The sequence below is a fragment of the Nyctibius grandis genome, chromosome 6, assembly GCF_013368605.1.
Source record: "Nyctibius grandis isolate bNycGra1 chromosome 6, bNycGra1.pri, whole genome shotgun sequence".
Lineage (NCBI taxonomy): Eukaryota > Metazoa > Chordata > Aves > Nyctibiiformes > Nyctibiidae > Nyctibius > Nyctibius grandis.
Window position 1 is genome coordinate 49,172,077 of NC_090663.1, and position 26,042 is coordinate 49,198,118.

General features: G+C 38.7%; 1 protein-coding gene across 3 annotated transcripts in view; it reads right to left on the minus strand.

Annotated features, from left to right (window-relative positions):
* Nucleotides 1–26,042, minus strand: part of RAPGEF2 (Rap guanine nucleotide exchange factor 2) — a 204,947-nt gene that overhangs the window by 25,715 nt on the left and 153,190 nt on the right. For all 3 annotated transcript variants that reach the window (XM_068402614.1, XM_068402613.1, XM_068402615.1), the window contains 9 exons: nt 18,319–18,496; nt 16,418–16,554; nt 15,699–15,857; nt 13,840–13,992; nt 13,309–13,473; nt 10,202–10,309; nt 9,908–10,111; nt 9,727–9,835; nt 2,850–3,096 (listed from right to left, as the gene is read on the minus strand). In XM_068402614.1, the coding sequence (XP_068258715.1) occupies nt 2,850–3,096; nt 9,727–9,835; nt 9,908–10,111; nt 10,202–10,309; nt 13,309–13,473; nt 13,840–13,992; nt 15,699–15,857; nt 16,418–16,554; nt 18,319–18,496 (1,460 nt within the window). The remainder of the gene's footprint in view (nt 1–2,849; nt 3,097–9,726; nt 9,836–9,907; nt 10,112–10,201; nt 10,310–13,308; nt 13,474–13,839; nt 13,993–15,698; nt 15,858–16,417; nt 16,555–18,318; nt 18,497–26,042) is intronic.

Here is a 26,042-nt window from a genome sequence, read left to right on the forward strand (position 1 = left end):
CAGCTCAGCACACATTTTTATGCTAAGCCACACGTAAGTTTTTCACTACAACTAAAAGCATTCCCAGCAATCAACGTCTCGTCTTTCAAGTATGAACCACTCCACACACATACAAAAAAAATGAGTAAACAAAAAACCCCAAAGCCTCCGAACCTCAAAATGTTTTCTGGTAGTTCTAAAAATTATACAGTATATTTCATAAATGTGGGAACGCCAGTATTTTCTCTAAATTCAAATCAAATGAAGACAATGTGACCCTCCCCCTTATATTAATAGTTTCACTTGCATTATGTATTCCTTTGGTGGTCTGTCAGTTTTATATAATCTTATACCTATCCTGTGTGTCATGACCGAAGCAGCTTCAGTAAAGTGGATCAACTGACAAAGTTAGGTTTTTAAAAAAAAGTAATGTTTCTAAAATTCTTCTCGATTCTAAAGTATTCATAAACTAAATTGGAAAGTGTTTATCTTACGCGCTGTTTTTAAAACTTAAATCAGAATCTGAGTGAGTTCTAACTTATGCAAACAAGAAATGAACCCCAGAAATTTCAGATACAAATAGCTACACTAGAAAACTCCAGTTGCCGTGAAGATCCACTGCCCCTGCTGCTAGGTAAAATATTTTATTATGCCGATGAAAAGAGATTGTGGTTTTAAAGGAAAGTCCTTTCTATTGCTTTTTGTACGCATTTGCCATGCAGGGAGACAGCATTAACTAAGAAATAACTTTCCTGCTGAATGACAAACAGGGTAGAAGGGATAATGGAATGGCAGACCTGCCCGAATGTTTCTTCCTTCAAAATACAGTATACTGTGCATCCCACTGCAGGGATGCAAACAGAGAGGAGAGAGGGGGGCTGCTTCTTTGTCTGGGATGCAGCACTATAGACCAGGCAGAACTTTGCTAAAGATGGAGGTAGGGGTTGTGTTTAATCCTTATTTGGAGCAACTGAGCCTACGGACCACAAAACCACTCTGGATTAGAAGAGTAAAGCAAGCAAAGAGCTCAAGTGGAGGATGTAGCCAGAAGCACACTTCAGGAGGTGACTCATAGCTGTTGGAGAGAAGGCGATTTCCCAGTAAATGCAGAGGGAATGGTGCTGTTTGCTCAGTTCAGGAAGTTACTTGACATTATTGGACGAAAAAGCAAGACCGAAGGAAGGCGTTATCTCCTGCTCCAACTGATTCATCTTTGATATTTATTGCATGTCTCATGAAGCAGATAAGCTCCCTCTAAGAGTGACCTCATTCTAGTTTAAAGATTGGTTTTATCTGGATACATTCCTGAGGCACTGGAGACCTCTGCAGTATTCACGTTCAAAAAAAAAGGTGGGCAGTTTCACCTCATAAGTTAGCTGACTCATGAAGTCTTTAAATATCTACTTTAATTAATGTGTAAATCACCTTTTTCATCCCTCTTGATTTTTGGTATTTAAAAATATGTGAGAACAGGTAAAGTCTCTTACTATATGAACTACCATTAATTTTTAGGAAGAAGGAAGGAGACGTTTCTATGCAATAGGCGGGGGGGAAAGCACAAACAGGAAAGTCTACAGCTACACACTTCTATGCAGAAACCATGCAGACAAACAACTGAATGTTAACAGGCTTTGCAAATTGCTATATATAACACATGAAGTAAAGCTAGCAAAAGGAAAGGAAAATAGGTCAAGTGTACTGTTTTTCTGAGTCTTACCCAAAGAGGTTCCTGCACAGAAAAAGTGCAAAAATGAAAGGAATCAAAGAAAAAAGAAAACCAACAACAAAATTTTATGCAAAAGCTGTGAACAATAGTGAATAATGGAAAAAAACCCACACCCAACAGTATGCATGGCTCACCAGAGGAACAAACATGAAGACCAGGGAAATAAAAGAGAAAATTCTAAAGGCAAACAACATAAAATAAGGGTTTACAGATCCTCCTCTACCGAAACATATCTGCATCAATTTAAGTAAGATCCATTATTTGGATATACTAATTTTTATTCATTTAACCTTTACATTGCTAACATTCTATTTATAATGTTTCAGAACAGTATTCGTTTAGTAGGGAATACCTAACATTAGTCAAGCAAACTTTTTTTTGAAGTCAGAGCATGAAAAAATCCTGGATTTTCAGCACAGGTGTCTTTCATGAATTTACATAGAACAGGTTTCTTCCTCACTGGGACGCAGAAAAGAAAAATGCAAGAGAAAACACTGATTACACATAAACTACCCTATACAATTCATTTTTCCCATCAATGCCATGTGTCTTGGCCAAGAACCAGATCCCCATAAAACCATATAAAATTCATTCTTCTCCGTTTTTCCAACAATCTTCATCAGAGCTCTATTTCTAAAATGTGTCCATAGAATAAAAGGTATCAGGTATCATATTTAACTTTCATTAAAAAAATACTCAATTCTGTGAAAGAACCCAAGTTAAAATTTTAACCTCAGTCTCCCATATGGCAGTACGCAGGAATTCTTACAGAACACTGGAATGCAGATAAATTGAAATTTATCCATTTGCAAGCAAATCTGCTTGCAGAGTTATTCTGAAATTAATCGCCTTGGATGTTTCCAGTTAACAGTCCTCTTAAAAGAAAACAGTAAATGACATGAAAAATATTTATGCCATCAGTCTACCTATAAATAGTGAAATACATCCATATTGATGTCAGGAGCTGCACTGTTAGTAGTCTATGATTATTCAAATATTCAGACTAGTATTTTCTACCATGTTTTTCCAGTTATAAGCATGTTTTATATTAATAAATCAAAGTATTATGACAAATTATAAGTATCATGAGAAATTTTTAGAATTTAACACAAAGCAAATACTTAGGAGGAAATAAAAAACTCACTTGTATGGTTTCTGAGGCAGAATACTGATTCGAGTCTTGTCAAGTATCTTCTTTAATTTATTTCTTCCCCCAACTGTGTTGGCCTTACTTTTCTTATTTACTTTTTCTAATCCTATTACCTGCTCCACATCAACAGCAAGGTCTGGGATGGAATAACGACTCGCCTTTTTAATATCACCAATTTTAGGCAGGTGGGGAGCACCATTTCTTTTTTCCTCTGACAACCGTGTTAGGAGTTCTTTAAAAACTGCACAAGAGGGGAAAAGAGGGGAAAGAAAAAGAATAAAAATGTAAAAGCAAGCTCTGTGCACCAGACCAGTTTAATACTAATCATTACAAAAAACTGACTAGGATATTCTGTCAATTCAAGTATTAAATGAATTTAGATGTAAGACTTTTTTTATATTTAAAATTTTTTAAGGACATTAATTTTCTGTAGTATGAATCAGAAAATCAGTAAATTGGCCCAGCTCAGAACAGAAATACACTAGATGACCACATGGTCATATGGATGGTGTCAGCAGGTGGTCTTTGATTTTTTCAACCTAAGGACACAGACTTCTGCAGAACAGTAGCATGCGTAAAAAGAACACGCTAGACAAAAATGAGATAGGAAAACTAACAACTGAGAAGGGAGGTTTTAAACTGATAGCCAGCAATAAAAGCTCTGAGATGGACAAGAAATTATTAGCAAAAGGATCAAAAAAAAAACCCAAAACACAGAAATCAGAGAGGAAACTGCAAAAACATAAAGAAAATATCAGTAAGTATGAGACTATTGAGTAACCGTGGATGTTTGACAGGGCTGTTGCATCCATCTGCCAGATATCAAAACAAAACAGAAACACAGAATCACAGAATGTTAGGGATTGGAAGGGACCTCAAAATATCATCTAGTCCAATCCCCCTGCCAGAGCAGGAGTGCCTAGACCATATCACACAGGAACGCGTCCAGGCGGGTTTTGACTGTCTCCAGAGAAGGAGACTCCACAACCTCTCTGGGCAGCCTGTTCCAGTGTTCAGTCACCCTCACTGTAAAGAAGTTTTTCCTCATATTTATGTGGAACCTCCTGTGTTCCAGCTTGCACCCATTGCCCCTTGTCCTGTCAATGGATGTCACCAAGAAGAGCCTGGCTCCATCCTCATGACACTTGCCCTTTACATATTTATAAACATTAATGAGGTCACCCCTCAGTCTCCTCTTCTCCACGCTAAAGAGACCCAGCTCCCTCAGCCTCTCCTCATAAGGGAGATGTTCCACTCCCTTAATCATCTTCGTGGCTCTGCGCTGGACTCTCTCTAACAGTTCCCTGTCCTTCTTGAACTGAGGGGCCCAGAACTGGACACAATATTCCAGATGCGGCCTCACCAGGGCAGAGTAGAGGGAGAGGAGAACCTCTCTTGACCTGCTAACCATACCCCTTCTAATACACCCCAGGGTGCCATTGGCCTTCTTGGCCACAAGGGCACACTGCTGGCTCATGGTCATCCTGCTGTCCACTAGGACCCCCAGGTCCCTTTCCCCTATGCTGCTCTCCAACAGGTCTGCCCCCAACTTGTACTGGTACATAGGGTTGTTCTTGCCCAGATGCAGGACTCTACACTTGCCCTTGTTATATTTCATTAAATTTCTCCCCGCCCAACTCTCCAGCCTGTCTAGGGTCCCTCTAAATGGCTGCACAGCCTTCCGGTGTGTCAGCCACTCCTCCCAGTTTTGTGTCATCAGCGAACTTGCTGACAGTGCACTCTATTCCCTCATCCAAGTCATTAATGAATATATTGAATAGTGCTGGTCCCAGTACCGACCCTTGAGGGACTCCGCTAGACACAGACCTCCAACTGGACTCTGTCCCATTGACCACCACTCTCTGGCTTCTTTCCTTCAGCCAGTTCACAATCCACCTCACTACCCGATCATCCAGACCACACTTCCCCAGTTTAGCTGCGAGGATGCTGTGGGAGACCGTATCAAACGCTTTACTGAAATCAAGATAGACCACATTCACAGCTTTACCATCATCTATCCACCGGGTTACGTCCTCATAAAAGGCTATCAAGTTGGTTAAGCATGACTTCCCCTTGGTGAAGCCATGCTGCGTGCCCCTAATGATCCCCCTATCCTTGATGTGCCTAGAGACAGCACCAAGGACAAGTTGTTCCATCACCTTTCCGGGGATGGAGGTGAGGCTGACCGGTCTATAGTTACCCGGGTCCTCCTTCTTGCCCTTTTTGAAGACTGGAGTGACATTCGCTTTCCTCCAGTCCTCAGGCACCTCTCCCGTTGCCCACGACTTAGCAAAGATGATGGAGAGTAGCCTAGCAATGACTTCCGCCAGCTCCCTCAGCACCCGTGGGTGCATCCCATCAGGGCCCATGGATTTATGGACGTCCAGATTGCTTAATTGGTCCCTGACCCAGCCCTCATCTACCAAGACAGATTCCTCCTCTATCCTGACTTCTTCTGGGGCCTCAGGGGCCCGGGGCTCCTCAGGACAGCCTCCAGCAGTATAGACAGAGGCAAAGAAGGCATTCAGTAACTCCGCCTTCTTTTTATCCTCTGTCTCCAGGGCCCCCACCTCATTCATCAGTGGGCCTACATTGCCTCTAGTGTTGGCTTTACCTGCAATGTATTTGAAGAAGCCCTTTCTGTTGTCCTTGACCTCTCTTGCAAGGTTTAATTCCAAGGAGGCCTTAGCTTTCCTAGTTGCCTCCCTACATCCTCTGACAACAGACTTATATTCCTCCCAAGTGGCCAGCCCCTCCTTCCATGATCTGTACACCCTCTTCTTCCACTTGAGTTTGCCCAGCAGTTCCCTGTTTAACCATGCAGGTCTCCTGGTACCCTTCCTTCACTTCCTACCTGTTGGGATGCTCTGATCTTGAGCTCGGAAGAAGCAGTCCTTGAATGCTAACCAACTATCTTGAGCCCCCTTACCTTCTAGTACCCTGTCCCATGGGATTTCCCCTAGCAATTGCTTGAAAAGGCCAAAGTTGGTCCTCCTGAAGTCCAGGGTTGTGATTCTGCTACCTATTCTGTTCCTGCCACATGAGATCCTGAACTCTACCATCTCATGGTCACTACAACCAAGGCTGCCCTCAACCTTCACCTCTTCAACCAGACCCTCCTTGTTAGTGAGGATAAGATCCAGCAGCGCTCCTCTCCTAGTTGGCTCATCCACCATTTGCATCAGAAAGTTATCATCAATGCACTGGAGGAACCTCCTGGACTGAGGATGGCTGGCTGAGTAGGCCTCCCAGCAAATATCAGGGTAGTTATAATCCCCCACAACAACCAGGCCCTGTAATTGCGAGACTGCTCTCAGCTGCCTGTAGAAGGCCTCATCACCCTCCTCATCCTGATCCAGTGGCCTGTAATAGACACCCACAACACTATCACCCCTGCCAGCCTGCCCCTTAATTCGCACCCACAAACTCTCAACTCGCTCCTGATCCGCCCCTGGACAGAACTCAATACATTCTAGCTGCTCACTCACATAAAGAGCAACTCCACCACCTCTCCTTAGTGGCCTGTCTTTCCTGAACAAGACATAGCCATCCATGACCACATTCTAGTCATGCGAGGTGTCCCACCAAGTCTCTGTGATTGCCACTAGATCATAGCCCCCCGACCGAACACGGATTTCCAACTCCTCCTGTTTATTCCCCATGCTGCGTGCATTGGTGTACAGGCATTTCAGGGAGCGAGCTGAGCACACGGATTTCACCCCAGGGGGATGGGAGGCCTCCTGGTCTACCTCAACACTAGAGCGTTGCCCCAGTGGTGCAAGCCCAGCTACCACCCCATCCCCCTTCGAATCTAGTTTAAAGCTCTCCGAATGAGCCCTGCTAATTCCTGTCCCAGAACCCTCTTGCCCCTACGACATAAACCTTTCCCATGTCTCACTGTCACGCCTGGTGTCTTATAAAACCAGCCATTATCAAAGAACCCAAAGCTCTGCCTGTAGCACCAGTCTCGTAGCCAGGCATTAATAGAGAGAATCCTACTATTCCATCCCACGTCATCACCTGAAAATGGAAGGAGGGAGGAGAAAACAACTTGTGCTCCAGACTCTTTCACCAACCGTCCTAGGGCCTTGTAGTCTTTCTTCATCCCCCTCAGACTACGGGATGCAGCTTCTTCCCCACCTGTCTGGAAGATCAGCAGGGGGTAGTAGTCTGTGGCCTTCACCAGGTTGGGGAGTTGCCTGGTGATATCCCTGATTCGGGCTCCAGGCAGGCTGCAGACCTCCCTGTGATGGGGGTCAGCTCTGCATATTGGGCCCTCAGATCCCTTTAGGAAGGAGTCTCCAACCACTAAAACTCTTCTCTTCTTCCTTGTGGAGGAGGTAGCTATACGCCTGTCAGGTTTTTCTGACTGTGGTGGGACCTCTGATATAGGTTGCCTCTCCACCACATCCCCATTGGACCGGCTGTATTCCACTAGGGCTTCATATCTATTTCTCAGAGGCACCTGTGGAGGCAAGGTAGGCAAGGAGGGCACTCGCCTTTTGCCACGGCCATAGACTTGCCTCCACTCACTCCTCTCCTCTAGGTTATTGTTTTCCACCTGAGAGGGGCAGAGTACAGGGGTCCCTCGATCCTGGGAGCTCTCCAGATCTCAGACTCTCTCAGCTCCCTAGCAAAGAGTCATCTCTGAGGCAGAAATACCTGATGAATTTGTGAATAAGTTCTTCTATTGCAAATTTTAGCTTCACAAAAATGTTTATGTATTTAAACATATCAAACAAAACGGATCTGGACAGTAAGTCATATATTCTGAGTGTGAGAGGAAGTGTCAATATATAAAAAAAATCATCCCATGAGTTGATTTGAAACAATAAATGAAAACTGATAATTAAAACCAAAGAACCGTAGAAAAAGTGGGAACAAGGGCAGGCAGCTAAGGATGAGTATTACGGGCTAGGTTTTACTACTATGTATTCATTTTGTCCTTAATATTCATCCTTATCTCCAGAGGTACACAACAAACTACCAAGAGACTACTAAAGCTTCAAATAAGACACACGAAGAAAAGTGGAGGAGAGTAATTTGAGGCAATAACTGTAATGTAGAATAGGAGCTGGGGGCTGGAGAGACAAATTAGATATGAAGATGCTGTTAAAAAAAAGGAAACTCCTTTTGGGATTTGTTGATAAGGAATACTGCATGCAATATACAGAAAGTAACTGTTCTGAGACTACTGTGATGTGATTTCAGTATTTGGAGTGGAGCAACGTGATTAGAAACTTAGAAAAACACAACTTCTGAAGAAATGTGTGCTCACATCCCAGAAAACCAACCATATCCTGGGCTGCATCAAAAGAAGTGTGACAAGCAGGTCAAGGGAGGTGTTTCTCCCCCTCTACTCCACTCTCGTGAGACTCCACCTGGAATACTGCATCCAGCTCTGGAGTCCTCAGCACAGAAAAGACATGGACCTGTTGGGAGCGAGTCCAGAGGAGGGCCACAAAGATGACCAGAGGGCTGGAGCACCTCTCCTATGAAGACAGGCTGAGAGATCTGGGGCTGTTCAGCCTGGAGAAGAGAAGGCTCTGAGGAGACCTTATAGCAGCCTTCCAGTACTTAAAGGGGGCTTATAAGAAAGATGGGGACAAACATTTTAGCAGGGCCTGTTGCGATAGGACAAGCAGTAATGGTTTTAAACTAAAAGAGAGTAGATTTAGATTAGATATAAGGAAGAAATTTTTTACAATGATGTTGGTGAAACACTGGAACAGGCTGCCCAGAGAGGTGGTAGATGCCCCATCCCTGGAAACACTCAAGGTTAGGTTGGACAGGGCTCTGAGCAACATGCTCTCGTTGAAGATGTCCCTGTTCATTCCAGGAGGGGTTGGACTAGATGACCTTTAAAGGTCCCTTCCAACCCAAACTATTCAGTGATTCTATGAAATCAGGTTTAATCTTAAACATACTAAAGCAACACATGAGATCCAAAAACCCGGTGTGTGAATGATGGTCACATAAAACTTATACATAGAGAAACAAGCACATACTGCTAAACAAGCATATACATATATATTAAGAAATGCCTTAATTATTAGAAATAATTGAAATATTAGAATCCTTACTGCAAAGCAAAAAAAAAAAACCCCAGGAAATAGATTTGACAAATGTTTTTTGGAGATAACCTAAGCATATTTAATCACCAGTTGGTGCAGTGACATACTGTGGTAATATTCTGCCCTACTTATTTGTGATGAAGAATCCAATCCTGAAAGAGATACTTGGGGAACACATCACTAAATTATATAAATTATCCAAGTATCCAGTGGCAAAAATCAAGCAAAACCCACAAACTGTTAATTACTTATGATGCTAACTGAGGTCCTGAGGTGCTTAAAGACTCCTTCATGACTGTTTTAGTACTTGTTAGAGAAATGAAGAGAATAGATTTGGAGGGTAGCAAGATTGTTTTCACCTAGCTGGCAAGAAAGTTTTTATTAACCTTGCCGCACTCATGGGAGGCATGGACTGAAAAACTATGAGCAAATTCAGCATACAGATTAAGATCACTGATCAACTGAAATTCCAGAAGAGGCTTCTTTCTTGAGAAAGAAAGGACTAAATGTTACACGTACAAACACGCTTTACAAGGTCAAGCTAAATGGTCGCAAGAGTTCCTTTTAATCCAGAAACGTGCGTTTGTGGAAGTGAAACCATTTCATATAAGATGCCATTCATAATTTTTTCTCTGCAATTATGAACTAAGGTATTTTAGGACCTGCAAGCCTTCTTTTCCTATTCTCCTGGTACAAAAGTGTTTCAAACAAAACTATTTTAAACCTTTTAAAAAAATAATTTAAGACTCCATCTAAATTAGAACAGAAATTAGAACAAAAAGTGCACACAAACTTACCAAATAAATTTGTTTTCACAGTGATAGACAGATGAGTGTTATTTCTAAGGATTTCCATGGCTTTTGTCAGCTGAATATTTTCAAAGTTTTGACCGTTCACTTCCAGTATCTAAAAATACAGGTAGTATTATTTTTATTTAGCTAAGAGAAGGGAAACAAAAAGTATTTTAAAATTACATACCTGGTCTCCACGTTTCAAGCCTGCTTCTGTAGCTTTGCTACCAAAATCAACACTGTCAACAAAGATTCCAAATCCCTTTTCTGACCCTCCCAGCAAGATAAAAGGCAAAGGGGCTTCTCGAGATGGCTTTGTTAAGGTTATCAATCTTCGTTTAGCTTTAGCAGCACAAGCAATATTTAATAGCCTCAAATGTCCACCCATTTTCTACAAAAGAAAAGCATAATGAGTTATATATAAAGAACAGCCTGGCTACTCCCTGACACCCCAATGGTCAGAAAAACAACTCACTCTTACCTCCCTCTCCAAATTGTTCTCAAATTCTTCCAGAAATCGAGTCATAGCAGGATCTCCTTCAAAATCATTGAAGTGATTGTTCACCCACAACAGTACTACCCGTGTAACCTGAAAATTAATAAATAATATAAATATTTTCCAAGAATACCCAGGACAGCACTAGTGCTAAGTCCTTTAAAAATACTGGTCCTTAAAGCTTCTGTAAATTTCCATTGGAATCCTAAATATGAAATATATACCCAAACCTAACTTCACTTCATTTACCAGGGGGACAGAATGAATTGAGTAGTAAAATTGCTTATGCATTACATTTCATAAAGAATACTATGAGTCAGAAAATTATCACTGGCTGTATCAAGTTTGACTGAGTAGGGAGTCGAGCACACAGGTAGAAGGCAATGAGTTAGATACGTTTCTGACTTATAACAATTTCCTGTTCATGTACATTTCCAAATCTGCTTAATTAGAGCACATGATCATAAAGCTTCCGATACTGCTTTATATTTTGGTTCTTGAATCTCACAGATCTTTAGATAAACCACCATTATCTTCATTAGGCATTTACCTGTGTAAAAGAGCTATTGTATGTTTAGAGAGGCAGGAAAAAAGAGCTATTGTGAGAAGCAGGTCTCAACAGTGAATACATGTAATTCTTTTCCTTAAGAGTCAATCTTTCAGTTTACTACTCCTCCTTTCTCTCCATCCCTAATTCCCCTCAAGCAACTATTATTATCAAGTTCAGAAGGATCTCAGCTGGCATTTTACAGTTTGTTAGGGAAAAAAACCTAAAGGAATACTGTTAATTAAAATTATTGAAAGTAAAGTCACAAAATAAGACCCAAATTTTTAAAAAATATATCCTTCCACTATAAAATTTGATCTTAGTATGCTATTTGAACTGGCACATCCTTGGCAGCACTTGTCCTGACAAAATAAGTGTTTTAATGTCTTGAATTAATATTGACTCACACTATTTTTAAAAGCTCCTGAATCCAAAATGGGTGCGCACTCAAAGTTATCTTAAAAATACAGCTGCATTTCTTCTGTTATGCTGGGAAAATAAGTTAGTAGGGGAAAACATCCAAACATTTGAAAAACTAGAGCTTAAGAACAAAATCTCATACAAATTTTAATCACCTAAAGCTAACCACTGTCCATTCTCTGCATCTGCACAAAATCTAAACCTCTACAGCCTCTTATACTGAAGGTCTGACACCAGGCATCCAGAAACAAACCCTGCCACCCTCAGGGGAGCTGTGTGGTTCGTTGTGCTTATACAGTTTCCAAGTAGTTTCTCTTTTACCCCAGAAAAGCAAATGAATACAGAAGAACTGCTGAAATGCACAAACTGATCAAGCACTTCAGAATTCCTCGAGAGTTCAGATTTCTGAAAGGAGGCAACTGCACAGTACGACCGCCGCAGCTCCCAGCCACAGGCACGTAGGCTAGGGGTAGCATTTCTGACATATCTGAGATTTTTTCACCTTTGAAATTGAAGATGAACTTCCTTTCTGTTAAACATCTGTGGTGGTTTTCATTAATGTGGATGACATTGGAAGGTCCAGACAACATCTGCTTAAATTTAGGCTAATTGCAGATTTTTAAAATTGGCTTGGAAATTGCAAGCCATACCACGTAATATATTTTAAATCACTTCAGTGACAATTTCAATATCAATGCTGCTTTCAAAGCTGGGACTTAACGCCTGTATCCAAAAGACACTGCACTGGAGAGGGTTGAACAGTGACTTCCAGAGGAATGCCATTACTTGTGTCACAACCAGACAAGCATTAAAAAAGGATTAAAGCTATAAAGTCCAGTACCCTGCTGCTGGGCAAAATCCTCAGTAAGGCTAAATCTCAAATGTCCCAGTCTGATTCCTAACGAGTTATGATCATCCTCGGGAAGTTTTGCTCACCTCTTTCCCTCTCCACACTGCCTATTGGCCCCCAATACAAAACAGCCAAAATCATCTAGACTTCTTGTTCCCCCCTTGCTCATCTCCGCTTGTCCCAAGCTGTTCTCTGACTCTTGCCTTTTTGTCAGAGCTACTCAGTGTCAGAAAGGGTCGGTTATTGAGACAGCAGAAGAGCTGCTCTGTTTTCAGACTTGATACCAGCAACTGTGCTGGCTCACGCTTTTACAGAGGCTGAGAGGATTATCCATTGGAGGACAAGAAAAATAAGTTTAAAGATGAGCTCCAATATTATAGCTCTGAAGCTGTAACAAGCCTATGATAAACAGTATTAGCCGCAAAGCCTATCTTCTCTGCCAAATCTAAGATCCTTCCTCCAAGGCACAGATATACTAGCATTTCTAGAAGAAATACTCTTATTTAAATAAAAGTTGAAAACCAAATTGCTCTTTAACCTTATTGACATAATTCCCTTGGTTTCAAATTTTGCAAAAAAAATCTTGACATTTTTACTAGTTTTTTTACATATGAGAAAGTCATATATAAGTGAAAATAAAGCATTACAGCGTGAAGCACAGGATAGCCTCAATAGACAGTGCAATCAGCATGCCAAAACTGGATATACAGGTACTTATTCTTCCATCATGGCACTTTTGTTTAGGAAGGAGGCTGTTTGATAGCTTTCTTGTGTTTGGGTGGGGTTTTTTTTAATGCTGTGTAAGGCTCAAAAGATTCTTAACAATGGGAACATTTTCTAGTGTCTTTATAGAAAAAAATTATCACAAAATGTTTGCCAAGTTGCATTAACTAGTATTATTTATGGAAAACACAGAACTTAGTTATATGCTCAAATTTTGAGACACAACATAATTCTATTGAATTATATTAAATAAAAATACTAATTATTGGAAAAAAAGCTTTCCCTATACTTGTAAGAAACTAAGTTGTAAAAACACAGCAAGGTAAAACACGGCTATTGTACCTTACCTGAGCATATTAGTACTTAAAGAAAATACAATGAAATAAAGAAAAAATATTTTCTTAGTTTTATCCTTATATTCTACCATTAAAATATGTCACCAGCTATTTGTGTCTTATTCAGTTTAGTCACTCCCTCTAAAACTTATTTTGTTCTTAATAGCCTATGTTTCAATGCAAATGCTAACAGATATATAATTCAGAGGATTTTAACCTTATCCCTGAGGCTGGGGTCATTGAACCACTCCAACAACTTCTTGCCTACTTCCATTGGGCTGGAAAGAAAGGTCCGGTATGTCAACAGGAAGTCTTCTATAAATGTTGGGTCTACCACAGAATGTTCTTCCACCAAATGCATTGTTAACCTTTCAGCTGTTCCCTATGAAAAAAAAAAACATAGTTATTAAAATAGATTGTCAATAAATGCAAATTTGTTGTCTTGTAACATACTGAAGATGCATTACAACAGAAAGAATACTGGCATCTATTGACTGATAAGCTAAGCAAACATAACAGCTTAACCATTGTGATAACAAATGTAAAAAATTTCTGTAATTGACTTCTACAGAAATCACACAATTATCAATGTGCATAACTGTAAAGAGAAAAATGAGGACTATTAACTATCTATTTTCAAATAAATCTTTTTATAATATAGATCTCAACTAATCCTGGACTTAACGTGCCAAGTTAAGATGTTTATGGAACCCAGACTTTTGCAAGACACACCCTCTTTTGCTTTTACCTTGATAACAATGTGACCTTTTCTTGTTCCAGTGCGATCAAGCTCCCTGTGCTCCTTCACCATCACAATCTCCCCTTCCTCTTCTACCTTCTGCATGTTCTTTTCCACTTGATTGAGGATGCGGCAGTAATCTTGCTGGGCTATACAAACAAACTGGAAAGAATCATCACGCACCAGTATTAAAAGGTAAAATCTTCAGAAAAGCATTTAGACTTATGAGGCAAGTACTATATTAATAGAAATGACAAAGTAGTTTCTCAACCTGCAGTGAGCCAAATTTGCCTTTCCACCAGTTCAGCTGTAGTAAGCAGATGAGTACACAAGCAGAGTACTTCCACTACAACCTGGCAGTTAGAGGAGACGAAGACTCATCAGAGCAAAATGATTTAGCATTATCAGCCATTTTTGTTTAGCTGCTTTGGCCTCCCCTCTGCTGGAGACTAAGCTCAGTACCCTAGCTGGTATTTTTTTCTCCCATGCAAGCTTTTGGGCGGTATTTAGAAGGGTTAAGAGATTGAAGGGAATACCTAGCTTTTATTTTTTGTGCCTATAGCTTTTGTAAATTATTAATAAATAGCTATGAAAAATGAAAATTAAGTCATTCATTAAGAAAACTAGCATTTATTCAATTACATGAGTGCAGGCACACAGAAACAAATTACTTCTGGATTAAAGTATACAGCAGGAAAAATATTTTCTACAATCATCTGCTCAGCCAAGAATAAGTGCACGAACAAATAACTTAAGATTATTCCTAGCACCTACACTATGCAAATATAATTAAGACCACCCACTACAACTTTGAAAAATAAAATACTGTATACACCATGAATTACCTTCTGTAACTTGTTACAAGTTTTATACCTTTGCCTCTTTTTTGGGGCAAGATTAAACTGTCTTATATGAACTTGGGTATTTAACTGAAAGGAAATAGCAGTGTTTCTTCTGATTGAAAAGTTGTTAAATCATCATGAACATACTTAGGACAAAGGCATGAGATTCAGAGAGACAGTATTTCCTCCTGCATTCTTAATAATTCATTTACATGCCTTTTCGATTTCCAGCAGCTAGTAGCAGATGAAACAGAAGTCTCACAGTTTGGATTTGTTGCAAAACATTATCCTAACAAGACACCATTTATGCACTTTTTGGAAGTTAGATGGACAAACTAAACCAGGTGACTCCATTAACACACATTTATGCCCATTTCAAAGGGCATCTACTGGAAGCTAATTAGCCATCAGGACCAAGCAAAATGCTTAATTCACTCAGGGTTTGGCTATTATTTTCTGGATGGGAATAAGCAAATAGCAACCACATATACAGATTAGGCTAGCAGTTTTATGCTATGAGAAGCATTCCTTATGTTTGTCTGCTTGTGTTATAGCAAACATCAAGGTATTTGCCTTGAAAGGCCAGATTAGTTGAAACTAGAAGATTTTCCACACAAACCATAGAAGAGAAATAGCTTGTATTACTTTAATATTCAGTAGCTGAGTTGAGTAAGGAAGAATGGCTATTACCTGTAGAAGTAAGAGAGCCTGTAATGGCTAATATACCTTGAGATCCTACTAAGGGAAAGTTTGAAGCAATGGATGTATGCAACAGGCTGCTGGGCCTCAAGTTCTGCAGAAAGCATGTAGACAAACCTCTTCAGGCAAAATGGTTCCTACCCAGATGAAGAGAATTCAATTTCCCAGACTGTGGGTATGCAGGAGCCATATTTCCCAACAATTGTACAGGGTTACACACTGGAGATTTTACATATATTCAGTCTGAAACAAAACCACGTCTGGCTATTGAGTTGCATTACGCCTATATGTATGTGATTTTGCATGTATTACAGTCCAACACTCTACCTGGCAGTCATCCACTTTGGTTCTCATCACTCCTTTCATATATTCCTTTTCCATGGTAGGGGAAACACCAAAACTGTTCCCCATGCAGAGTATCTCTGTTCTTCCATCAGGGTACGCCACCTCCACAGAGCCATTCAAAATGACTGACCAGGAATCCAGCTACAAATCAAATGTTGCAGGATATGTGAAGACTGAATGAATCACTTAACATTGTAATATCATACTATATAGATACAACACTCACAATTTTCGCAAAGGAAAAGTTATTTTTTAGCACCTATTAAAAACATTTATAAGCTAGTTTACCTTAAATGTGCGGCTATTTCCAGCTCAAGAAAACTGGGATCTTAAGTTTATCTTTAATGTTAAAGGTTTATGTAAGACTGTAAAAAAAAAAAATTTAAAAAATAAAAAAGAAAGAAGGTTTTAAAACTCCACTTAAACACTGAAATAAACTCCCCAAATCAGCTCCAATAGGCAGGAAGCATTTTGTACATTATGAAGTGTATTTTCTTATGCTTTTATTGCATAAGAAATGTTGTGCGAATGCTTAAACAAAAGCTTTCAAATTAATCCAGAACAAAGAGAAGCTGAATTTTCCTGCTCAACGTTACTCTTTTTTTTTTTTTTTTTTTTTTTAAGCAACAAAAGACGACCTTAACTCCGTGGAATCTGGGATGTTTGGTATAATAGCAGAGTGAAAAGCAACTTCTACTGACCTCTTCCCCATCGTTCAGCACAATAGTTCCTGCTCTCTCCACAACTGCAAACACCATTACAGCACAGAGCTCTCTCCTCACTGACATTGTCATGTTGGCAAAAGCAGGCAATTGATGCATGAATTCCAGTAGTTGTTCTGAAGGAGAAAAAGCCCACTGAGTTGTGCATGTCAAAACAACAAAGCACAGCAAAGGCAGTTCTTCAGCAAGATGCCCAAGGCTACTTAAGCTAAAATGCTGCACAATCGTTTCTGTATACTAATAAATGATGTACAGTGGACTGTTGTAATTACTGGGTATTTTGTAGGCACAGACTGGCTGGTCATATCATCAATAGAAGCCCTGCAAAGTAAAAGCCAGCATAATGGAAGAACTGTAATGTAACCGAGAGCTCTGAACACAACCAATGAACCTGGAATACTCCAGCCAGCCAGGGCAATAACTCCGTTAAGGCTGTGATAGGCTTATATAAAACACAGCAAGACATTATGAATGGAAATTTTACAAAACTAAGCAAGTCCATTGGCAAAGCCATCCCTTCCTAGGCTAGACTTAACAGTTCCCCTTGGATGGACCAGACAGAACAGGATTCGTGTCTTAAAGGTGACTACTTACTGCTCTGTCTTCTGCGTGCACTGGAGCTGCACTTTTACTCAACAGTGAACTTCTCCCCTATTTTTGCTTTTTACATTGTTCATAACTACAGAACTAAATTTTTCTTAGTAGTCCTGCTGAGGGATTATACACCCTAAATGCTAGACATTTTTGCATTGTTTGATCTAAAAAAACTACTGAAAGTAGGACCCCATCTTTTTTCCTAAATTTTTATTACCTCAGAATCGCTGAATGGTTGACATTGGAAGGGACCTCTGGAGGTCATCTGGTCAAACCCACCTGCTCAAGCAGGGCCACCTACAGCCAATTGTCCAGGACCGTGTCCAGACGGCTTCTGAATATCTCCAAGGAGGGAGACCTCTCTACCACCTCTCTGGGCAACCTGTGCAGTGCTTGGTCACACTCACAGTAAAAAAAGTGTTTCCTGGTGATCAGAGGGAGCCTCCTGTTTTCCAGTTTGTGCCTACTGGCTCTGGTCCTGTCACTGGGACCACTGAGAAGAGCCTGGCTCTGTCATCTCTACACCCTCCCTCCAGGTATTTGTACACACTGATGAGATCCCCCTGAGCTTTCTCTTCTCCAGGCTGATCAGTCCCAGCTCTCTTAGACCTTCCTCATATAAGAGATGCTCCAGTCCCTTAATCATCTGATAATCAACCTTAATCATCATTTAGTCATACTTCGATAAAAGAAAAGAATTAAAACTCAGCCAGTAAAACAAATTAGATTAGAAATTGTAAGAATTTGAATTCTAGTTCTGCATTGCTTTATTCTCAGTGTATTAGCCTGTATATTAACATAGCAAATTAGTTTGATTAGACACACATTTACATAAAGGTCTTAACAGTTCCAATGTTTAACACAAATATACATCTGTGGTTAAAAACAGACATAACATCACAACTTAGAATTAAAAAAATTAATGTGATAAGCATCCAATGTTGACATTAATGTTGACTTTGCCAAGGTTCTGTCTAACTATTTTCCAGTACACAATGATATTTACTTCACAAACCAGCTCTGATATCAATTACAAGTTGAAGCTTGAGATCTAAAGGGCTAGCAACTAATAGTTTACACCCATGTTATCCATGTTTTCCTCCCTTTTTTGGCTGTACTCATTCACTGGCTGAATTCACAGCATTTATGAATCAACTTATAGAATAAACATTAAACTTACCCACTACAAAAGCCAATGATTAAAATAAAACCTCAAGCTCAAGAAGTAATTTTTTTTTTGTGAAGAGAACAAATTTGACAGTATTTTACTACACTGTGATACTTACCAATGTCATCATCTGTCCTGTCTATTGGGTCTTTCTCCAAGCAGTCTCTAACAATATCCCTGCTCATCAAAGGATCTGATGCCCTTTCAATGTCTTCTTCATCATCATCATCCTCAGAATCCACTGCTGTCTCTGGCAACCCACTGAGATCCATATCACCAGCCTCACTTTCTGTAGCCTAAATTCACGTATAAACAATTAAAAAAAAAAATTCAAACCTGTTCTTCACTGCTACAGTTTTCTAGTTAAATACGCAGAAATTAATTATATCACCTAATAGATCACTCAAATTCACTCAATATTTTTATATTGCTTTTTTTCTTTATATATCTTTTTAAAACAACTAACCATTAATCAACTCAAAACCATTGTTTAAACAGGGCTTTTAACACTTGTTTCAACCAGCCACACATAAATAGGATTCAACATACATTATTTATTCAATAGGTCTTGGGGGAATTGAAAGCAGTTACATTTCAAGGAATAATTTCTTGGAATATTAGCGGAATTTTTTTTTTTTAAATAGTTCATTTAAAACAGTTTCTCTTCCCACTCCAACTTTACATTGAATGCAACGCAATTTTAAGTAGATGGTTTGGGGAAATAAGCACATCATCAAAACACTACAGAATTTTTCTATCTCCCGATAACCTAGGACTGTATTTTTCTTTTACAATTCCAGTTGACGATGGTTAACTATGGCTTTCATTTACTGATAAACAGTACAGGAATTTACAGACGCAGAAAAAAAAAAGGTAAAGTCACTGCTCAAACACCACAAATGGACTACACAAAATATCTGCCAAACTGAACCTCCTTTAAATTGTATTAAAATGAAGGAAAACATAGTCCATATATAGCCTGAGGTCATTAGTACAGCACCTAAAGGTAAATACATTTTAATGATTCAGTTTTAAGACCAAACACTTAATAAATCCCACAAACATTTGTCTGTCACAGCTGATAAAGCTGCTTTTTTCTCAGAACCTGATTTAATACCACGGCAGCTGCCAAGGCTCACCTATGACAATTTTTAAGGAAATGCAAGCTTCTAATAAGGAAATTTTATGTCATGGCTTGAGAAATAAAGTTTCACACGTCTTATAGGGATGCCGTGTTTCTGAGACTCTGGAAACACACAATGCATTCATGACTACTTAAAAAATACTACATGGGGCAAACACAGCTACTAAAGCCTGTTTTATTGATCTGCCTCTCACACTGGTAAAAAAACCCCAATCAAAACTAGGTCACCCTCAAAACAGAAAAGGTAAGACAAATTACATCAGTATTTTTGCAGAATCATCTTCCCTAGTCCTGCCTCACTGGCTGTGGCTGACATCTGTTACTTTAATGCCATTATACACAGACACCTTATGAGTGGTAGCATATGGCTGGAGACAGATCTGGGCAGCTAGTGTCATTCTTAAATGCTTCTGTCCTACAGCACAACACAAGCTTTATAACAGGGTCTTGTTAATATAAAAAGCGTAACAGCACCTACACAATATTCAAATTCTTCTCATTTTATGTTGGTGGTTTTTTTTTTTTTTTCTTTAAAGAAAAAATGCTGAGCATTTCTTAAGCAGGACAAAGAAGGATGTTATACAGGCATACAAATAAATCACAAAAATGGTAGCACCGGCAGCAGTATTTTCATTAGCGGTCTTACTGTGCTTAACATGCATGTTCTCGATAACATATTTGAAACAGTTGCTCTAACTACTCTTACAAAACAGCCTTCATTAAAAGTGACTGGTGGAAAAATTAGTCACAATGACTCACTAGACACACAGCTTATGACACCGATCTGTCAGAATCAGAAGTCTCCAACGGTGACAATTCGAGTGACAGTGAGACTGACTAATTCACCAGTCAATTTTGCAAACCTTCCTATTACTAACAAGCGCCTCTCCTACCTGCCCAGAATAAGCTTTCTTAAAAGCATGTTGGTAAGAGGAACACAGAACTTAATTTAGTCACATGATGCTATCATACATGAGAAAATGAGACATATTGTACAAAACTGATAATATAGACAATTTATTTGACTGTCTTCAAACAATAAACTGAAACTGAAGTCAAGAAAAGTTTATGGTATTTTAAAAAAAAATTATCACACAAATTAAATGCAATTATGTATTCAGAAAATACTCTAAAAATTACAACAGAAGGTTACAAGTATTTCCCGAAGATGATAATTTTTAGAGCTAATTAAATCTTTTAGACAACTGAAGTCATTGGTAGAAATCTGAATGATAAAGCAACTATTTCTAACTTACTAGTTATCAAAAAATATAAACCACTACAACAAAGAAGCTCAGAACTGAATGCAACAACCCACAGAGTAACAAGAAAATTCATTAATTTAACCTTTAAAAATAAACCTTATCTTTTGAGAAAAAAATACTTGTATTTCAAGTGATTTTTTTGAAAAAGGTATCATCATGCGAAAATTAGCAAAGGAACACAACCATAGCCTTTCCACACAGGCAATATGCATTCACAGTAGTAAAGAATCAAACAATTCATCTCACAGGGACTCCTTCTCAGTTTATGCATGCAAAAACTTTTGCATGAGTTTTGTTACATTATTAAGAATAATTGGATCTGTCTTCATGTTCAAAGCATATACCAAATTATCTACAAAACACTGCAAATAGCTTCTTTAGGCTTAGTAGCATCAAGTATGACATTAAGTACCCGAAGTCCTCTTGCTCACACATTAAACTTCATAATCCACTTAACTTTGAGTAATTTTGTACCCTCTCACGTGTTAGAAAAATCAAGCATGTCCGCACAGGAACCCTTAGTTATGAAGCAATAGCCATGCATTTGTCTAAGACTAAAGGGAAAACCTTGATTAGCTCCTTTGAGGACAGAGGCTTACTTATAAACCTCAGCAGTAGAAAATTCAGAACACAAAATGAATACCCAACAGAATTTGTACTACAGTCAGTCATGAGGCTTAGAGCTTCCCAGGACATTTATTCAAGGATGAAGTACACCTTGGAAATCAGTGCTTTCATAAATGCATGTTGTCCTTTGTTGCTTGGGTAATAAGAAAAATTAGCTTCACATGTACAAGAAAAATGCTGGTCGCAGTTTAAAGTACAAAACAACGTCTCTCCAAAAGTCTGAATACCAGTTGCAATGAAAATTTTCTTCACAGCTGGAAAGGTGGCACAAAAAATTTGCTGAAGCTTCAAAGGAATCACATAATGACAGCTTAATATTTTATTTGCCACATCACCAAGAAGAAAGTCATGAGACTGAAGATGGACATTTTCAAGCCTGAGGTGAAGAGTTATTTCACATTTGGTACCTAAGGAGACCTGTCCAATTTTAAGCAGTGTCTATAAGGGCTAATATTGTAGTAATACAAAAATGGTTGTTCCAACTGCTAAGGATCTCCAAGACCAAAGTCACTTCTAGATTTGAGTAATAACAGCTAATTAAACAAATACCATGAAATAACTAGGAAAAGATGGAAAATAAAGAAGCCTTGTGTAAGTTTTCTCAGTTAGCCTTTGGCTCCTTGACTCATTGTAGAAGAAAAAAACTATCATTCATTCCCCTTAGGTCAAACTGGGCAGACTGGGGAAATGGAAGACCCTGTTGGTCCCTTTAGACTGGTATGAGAGGAAACTGATTAAGTCCAGTTCTACTGGTCTTTCATTTTTTGAAGGCATCATGAACACAGACACAATGAGAGGGTGATGGACTACATGAACAGCTAAAGCAGATGACTTCTTTTATTGCCTCATTTCCTTCTCCAACCAATTTTTGGGTATCTGTTGAGAAAAAGATCAGAACAGGCCGACAGGGATGTTGGCTTATCCAACAGACCTATACCTTTACAATGAAGTAACTCTCTCCCCCGTATTACAACTGCTTCATCACACATACCTGCACACACATACCAGCCTTACTACAGGAAAGAAAGTGAGAAGACTCAGAGAACTGCTTACAACATGACTGGCTCTGTTTTAGGAGGCCTTCACAGTTTTCTTTTCTACACTGGTTTGGGAAAAAAGCTTCCAGCTAATCTTAACGATACAAAGAGAAAAAACTAGAAAACTCTTAAAATTAACCACATTAACTACTGATTTCTTAGTATTTCTTAGTATTTCAAAAAGAATATTTTAGTCTAGACTTATTTTTATTTTTATTTTAACCACTTTCTTTAGGAAAATTTAAGGAAAAAAAGCATCATTTTGAATAATAAATCTCCTTTGTGACTACTGTCACCACCTAAATTGACAAATCCAGAATGTCCAAACATGCAAGAGAAAAATATTGGGAAAAAATAAAAAACGAAAAAAGCACAGAATACACTTGTTGCGCAAACCAGAAATATGTTTATCATCTGCTGCAGTCCTTCAAGTCCACAAAGCTAACAAAGAAAGAAGCCAAACTCAGCTCAAAAAAAACACCCCCACCTTATTTTTCGGTCGTTGTAGTTTAAGTGCTAAAAAATAAACTAAAAAATTATATTAAGAATGTTTATTAGTGAAAACATTCATTTTTTACTTCATAATTTATAAGCTGATACTGATACAAAACACCAAGAACACTGGTACTACACCTCCATGAAATCACTTGCAGAAGTTCCATTAGCTTGAAAGATTTTTCTCCTGTCATTATATAGGCACATTGGATCCAGCTTTTCCACAGAGAGAAAACACGGCTGGGGTTTTGTTTTACGTTAGGTTTCAACTCACCAGGCAAAAGTTTACAATATAAATAAATTGCTATGAAATTCAATCTATGTAATTATACTATGTATTTGTTTGCTAAAGAATTATCATATATATAACAATCAATTAGAACTGTTACATGCACACAGATCATACACAAATCTAAGGCAGTAAAATTATTTTTTCATACTCTACTAACATGAGTGCAAATGGCCATGAAATAACTTAAAACTCCTTCAGTCTAAGATTTTTACTGCTCTCTCTCTTCATATTTATTCTTTCATTATCTACTACAAAACTTACAGCAGAGCAGCCCACATCTGTCACAGGAGCCAGTCTGAGCACTATTCCTCCCCAAAGATGGATAAATGTAATAATCCAGACAACGCATCACCAGCTAATTGCCACTTTCTCAAAATGGAGCAACATTTGTTGAGACCACAGGCATACAGAACAAGGACTCTGGAAGTTACTCCTAGCCTATAAATTGCAGAACAGATTAGAGGACCTGAACTCACCAGGAGTGACAATGTACTGCACAGGACTTAACCGAAACTGCAGGGGAATTCAGCAGGACCTAGTTTACCTGAGCCGTTTCAGATATCCTTGCATTACCCACAGCCCTGCACTGCAGAGATTGATACAGTCAGAAAGACTGACTTTATCTTAAGGTAAAACCTCTTTATTTTGCATACATCAACTTAGGGGCAGGCTGCACGGCCTCTCTGGTTTGGGAGATAAAGGTTTGGGCTCTCTCAGGAAGACTTTCTGGAAGGTGGACCTTTCTTCTAAGAGTTATCATATCAGACTCACGAGAAAACAAAGTTGACGTCTTGAAAATTTCCAAGCAAGACACACATCCTGGGAGGGTCTCAGAAAGGATGTTCCTGGTTTCCTGTACGGTCCAGAGTATCTGGGCAGACATGGGAGGGCATGTGGGGCCGGCAGGAAGCCCCTGGGCTGAGGACAGGATGAGGCAAAGAAAGGCTGGCAAAGGAAAGAGCTGAGCCAAGACAACAATGCTTTCCCAAAACAGGGAAGGGGAATAACATACATTCACAGGCTTAAATCTCCCTGCTCTCAAACCGGGGTCATCCTCTGGTAATACACGACAGGTATAGGAAGCATTTAGGAGTACACAGGAACGGGTATACGCTTCCATATAGGAAGCATTAACTAACCATGAGAAACAGGAGCGAGTGGCCATACATGAGAAGCAGCAGCGAACAATTTGCTTTGCCAAACCAGCACAAGTATTGTTCTTGGCAAATATAAACTGGCACACAATCTATTAACATTCAGCATCCCCTTCCTCTCCAGTCACGTTACAGAGTTAGTCACTTTGTGAACTTATTTTCTAAAATAAAAGTAACAACATTTAAGGACTTCACTGACTGGCACCTGAAATAATTTTGAGACTTGGGTGGGGTAAACACAAGGGACTATTTATTTTATTTTATTTTATTTTGGTAAGTACTTCTTATTCTAAAAGAAGTTCTTTCATGTGCAGCATTTGACAAACAAATTTAGTTACAGCATTAATATTTAAAAGGAAAAATTCTCAGCTCAATGCTGAAAGCATCTGAAGATTCAGCTTCATGATTTATTCAAAAAAAATCTTAAAAGGCCATGAATGTATTTTTACTGCAAACAGCTGCTCTTAAGGCTACAGAACAAAAACTTACTAAGATGCAAAACACAACATATCATTACCTCAGATTTCAACAGTGAAGATCTAATTAACAGTATAATTTAAAAAAAGAAAACATTTATTTTATTTATCAGCTGAAAGATAAGATGGCCATCTTTCTAAATCATTCCTTTCTACTAAGGCATAATGAACAGAAGTCCACTCTAGTGAACAGAAAAATGCCATTATATACAGAACATAAGAATCAGAGGAACAACGGTACTGAGCTTTGCCTAAAACCTTTAAATTTGAAGCAAAAAAATAGCATGGAGATGACTTGGTTATGGTTTACTATTTTTGAATAAACACTTGGGAGAGAATTAAAACGCAAACAACTGAGAGAGAATGACTGATCCAATCTCTCAGTTTAAAGAAGTATTTCTGGTTTTTTAATCCTTGACTTGACCCTAGAGAATTCAAATTACAGCCATTTTATTTTGTTGAGGGGTTTTTTTTGGCAGTACTTTAACCTAACTTAACATTGCTACATTACATTCCTTTACAACCGAAATTGAGGTAAGAAATTAACGATTTACTACAACATTAGAAATCATTAAATCAAACAATACTTGGTACCATAAAGTTAAATTCAAGAACCTTAAGTTTATCAGTTTCCACACCTGAACTTATCAATTCTTTTTTTAAATAAATGTTTCTTTAAGTATGTGTATCAACACAAAAACATGAGGTTACATTCCACAATACATGCTCGTATTTCTGATGTTGATATGGACATAGGTTACTCTAATCTCAGTTCTCAATATATCTGTGCCAAGAGATCTTTAAATGAGGTATTAACTCTAGAGTAACTGAAGAAACCAGACAATATTTTTTAAGGTCACCAAGATTAACAACGTATCCTCTTGATTCTTGATTCTAAATTATTTTTTTAAATTAAATTGAAAAGAACATTTAAAAAGTAGATGCTCCTCATGTAAATACTTCACAAAACCATTAACTCTCTTCAAACACCAACCACCCCATTGATTCCACTATTGCAAACAAAACTTGTTATGGGATATGTACACCAGGCTGGTGACTACATAAAGTATTTCTCTGAAGCTTCTGTACAGTATTTTTTTTCAATTTCCCAGAAATTCAATGATCCTTTTCACAGTTATAAAAGTTTTGCTGAAACTCTGCAAAAATTTATTTCCAACTTATCCAGAGAGTAACTGTATGACTATAACTAAATGCCACCTACACCTCTGTCTCTAGAGGTACTTGTTATTTTTATGTTAAAATGTAAAATCTTTGGAATGAAAGGTATGAAAATCTATAGAAGACTTGAAGAACAAAGCTGATTTTACATCTTCTTCACTCTCACAGTATAA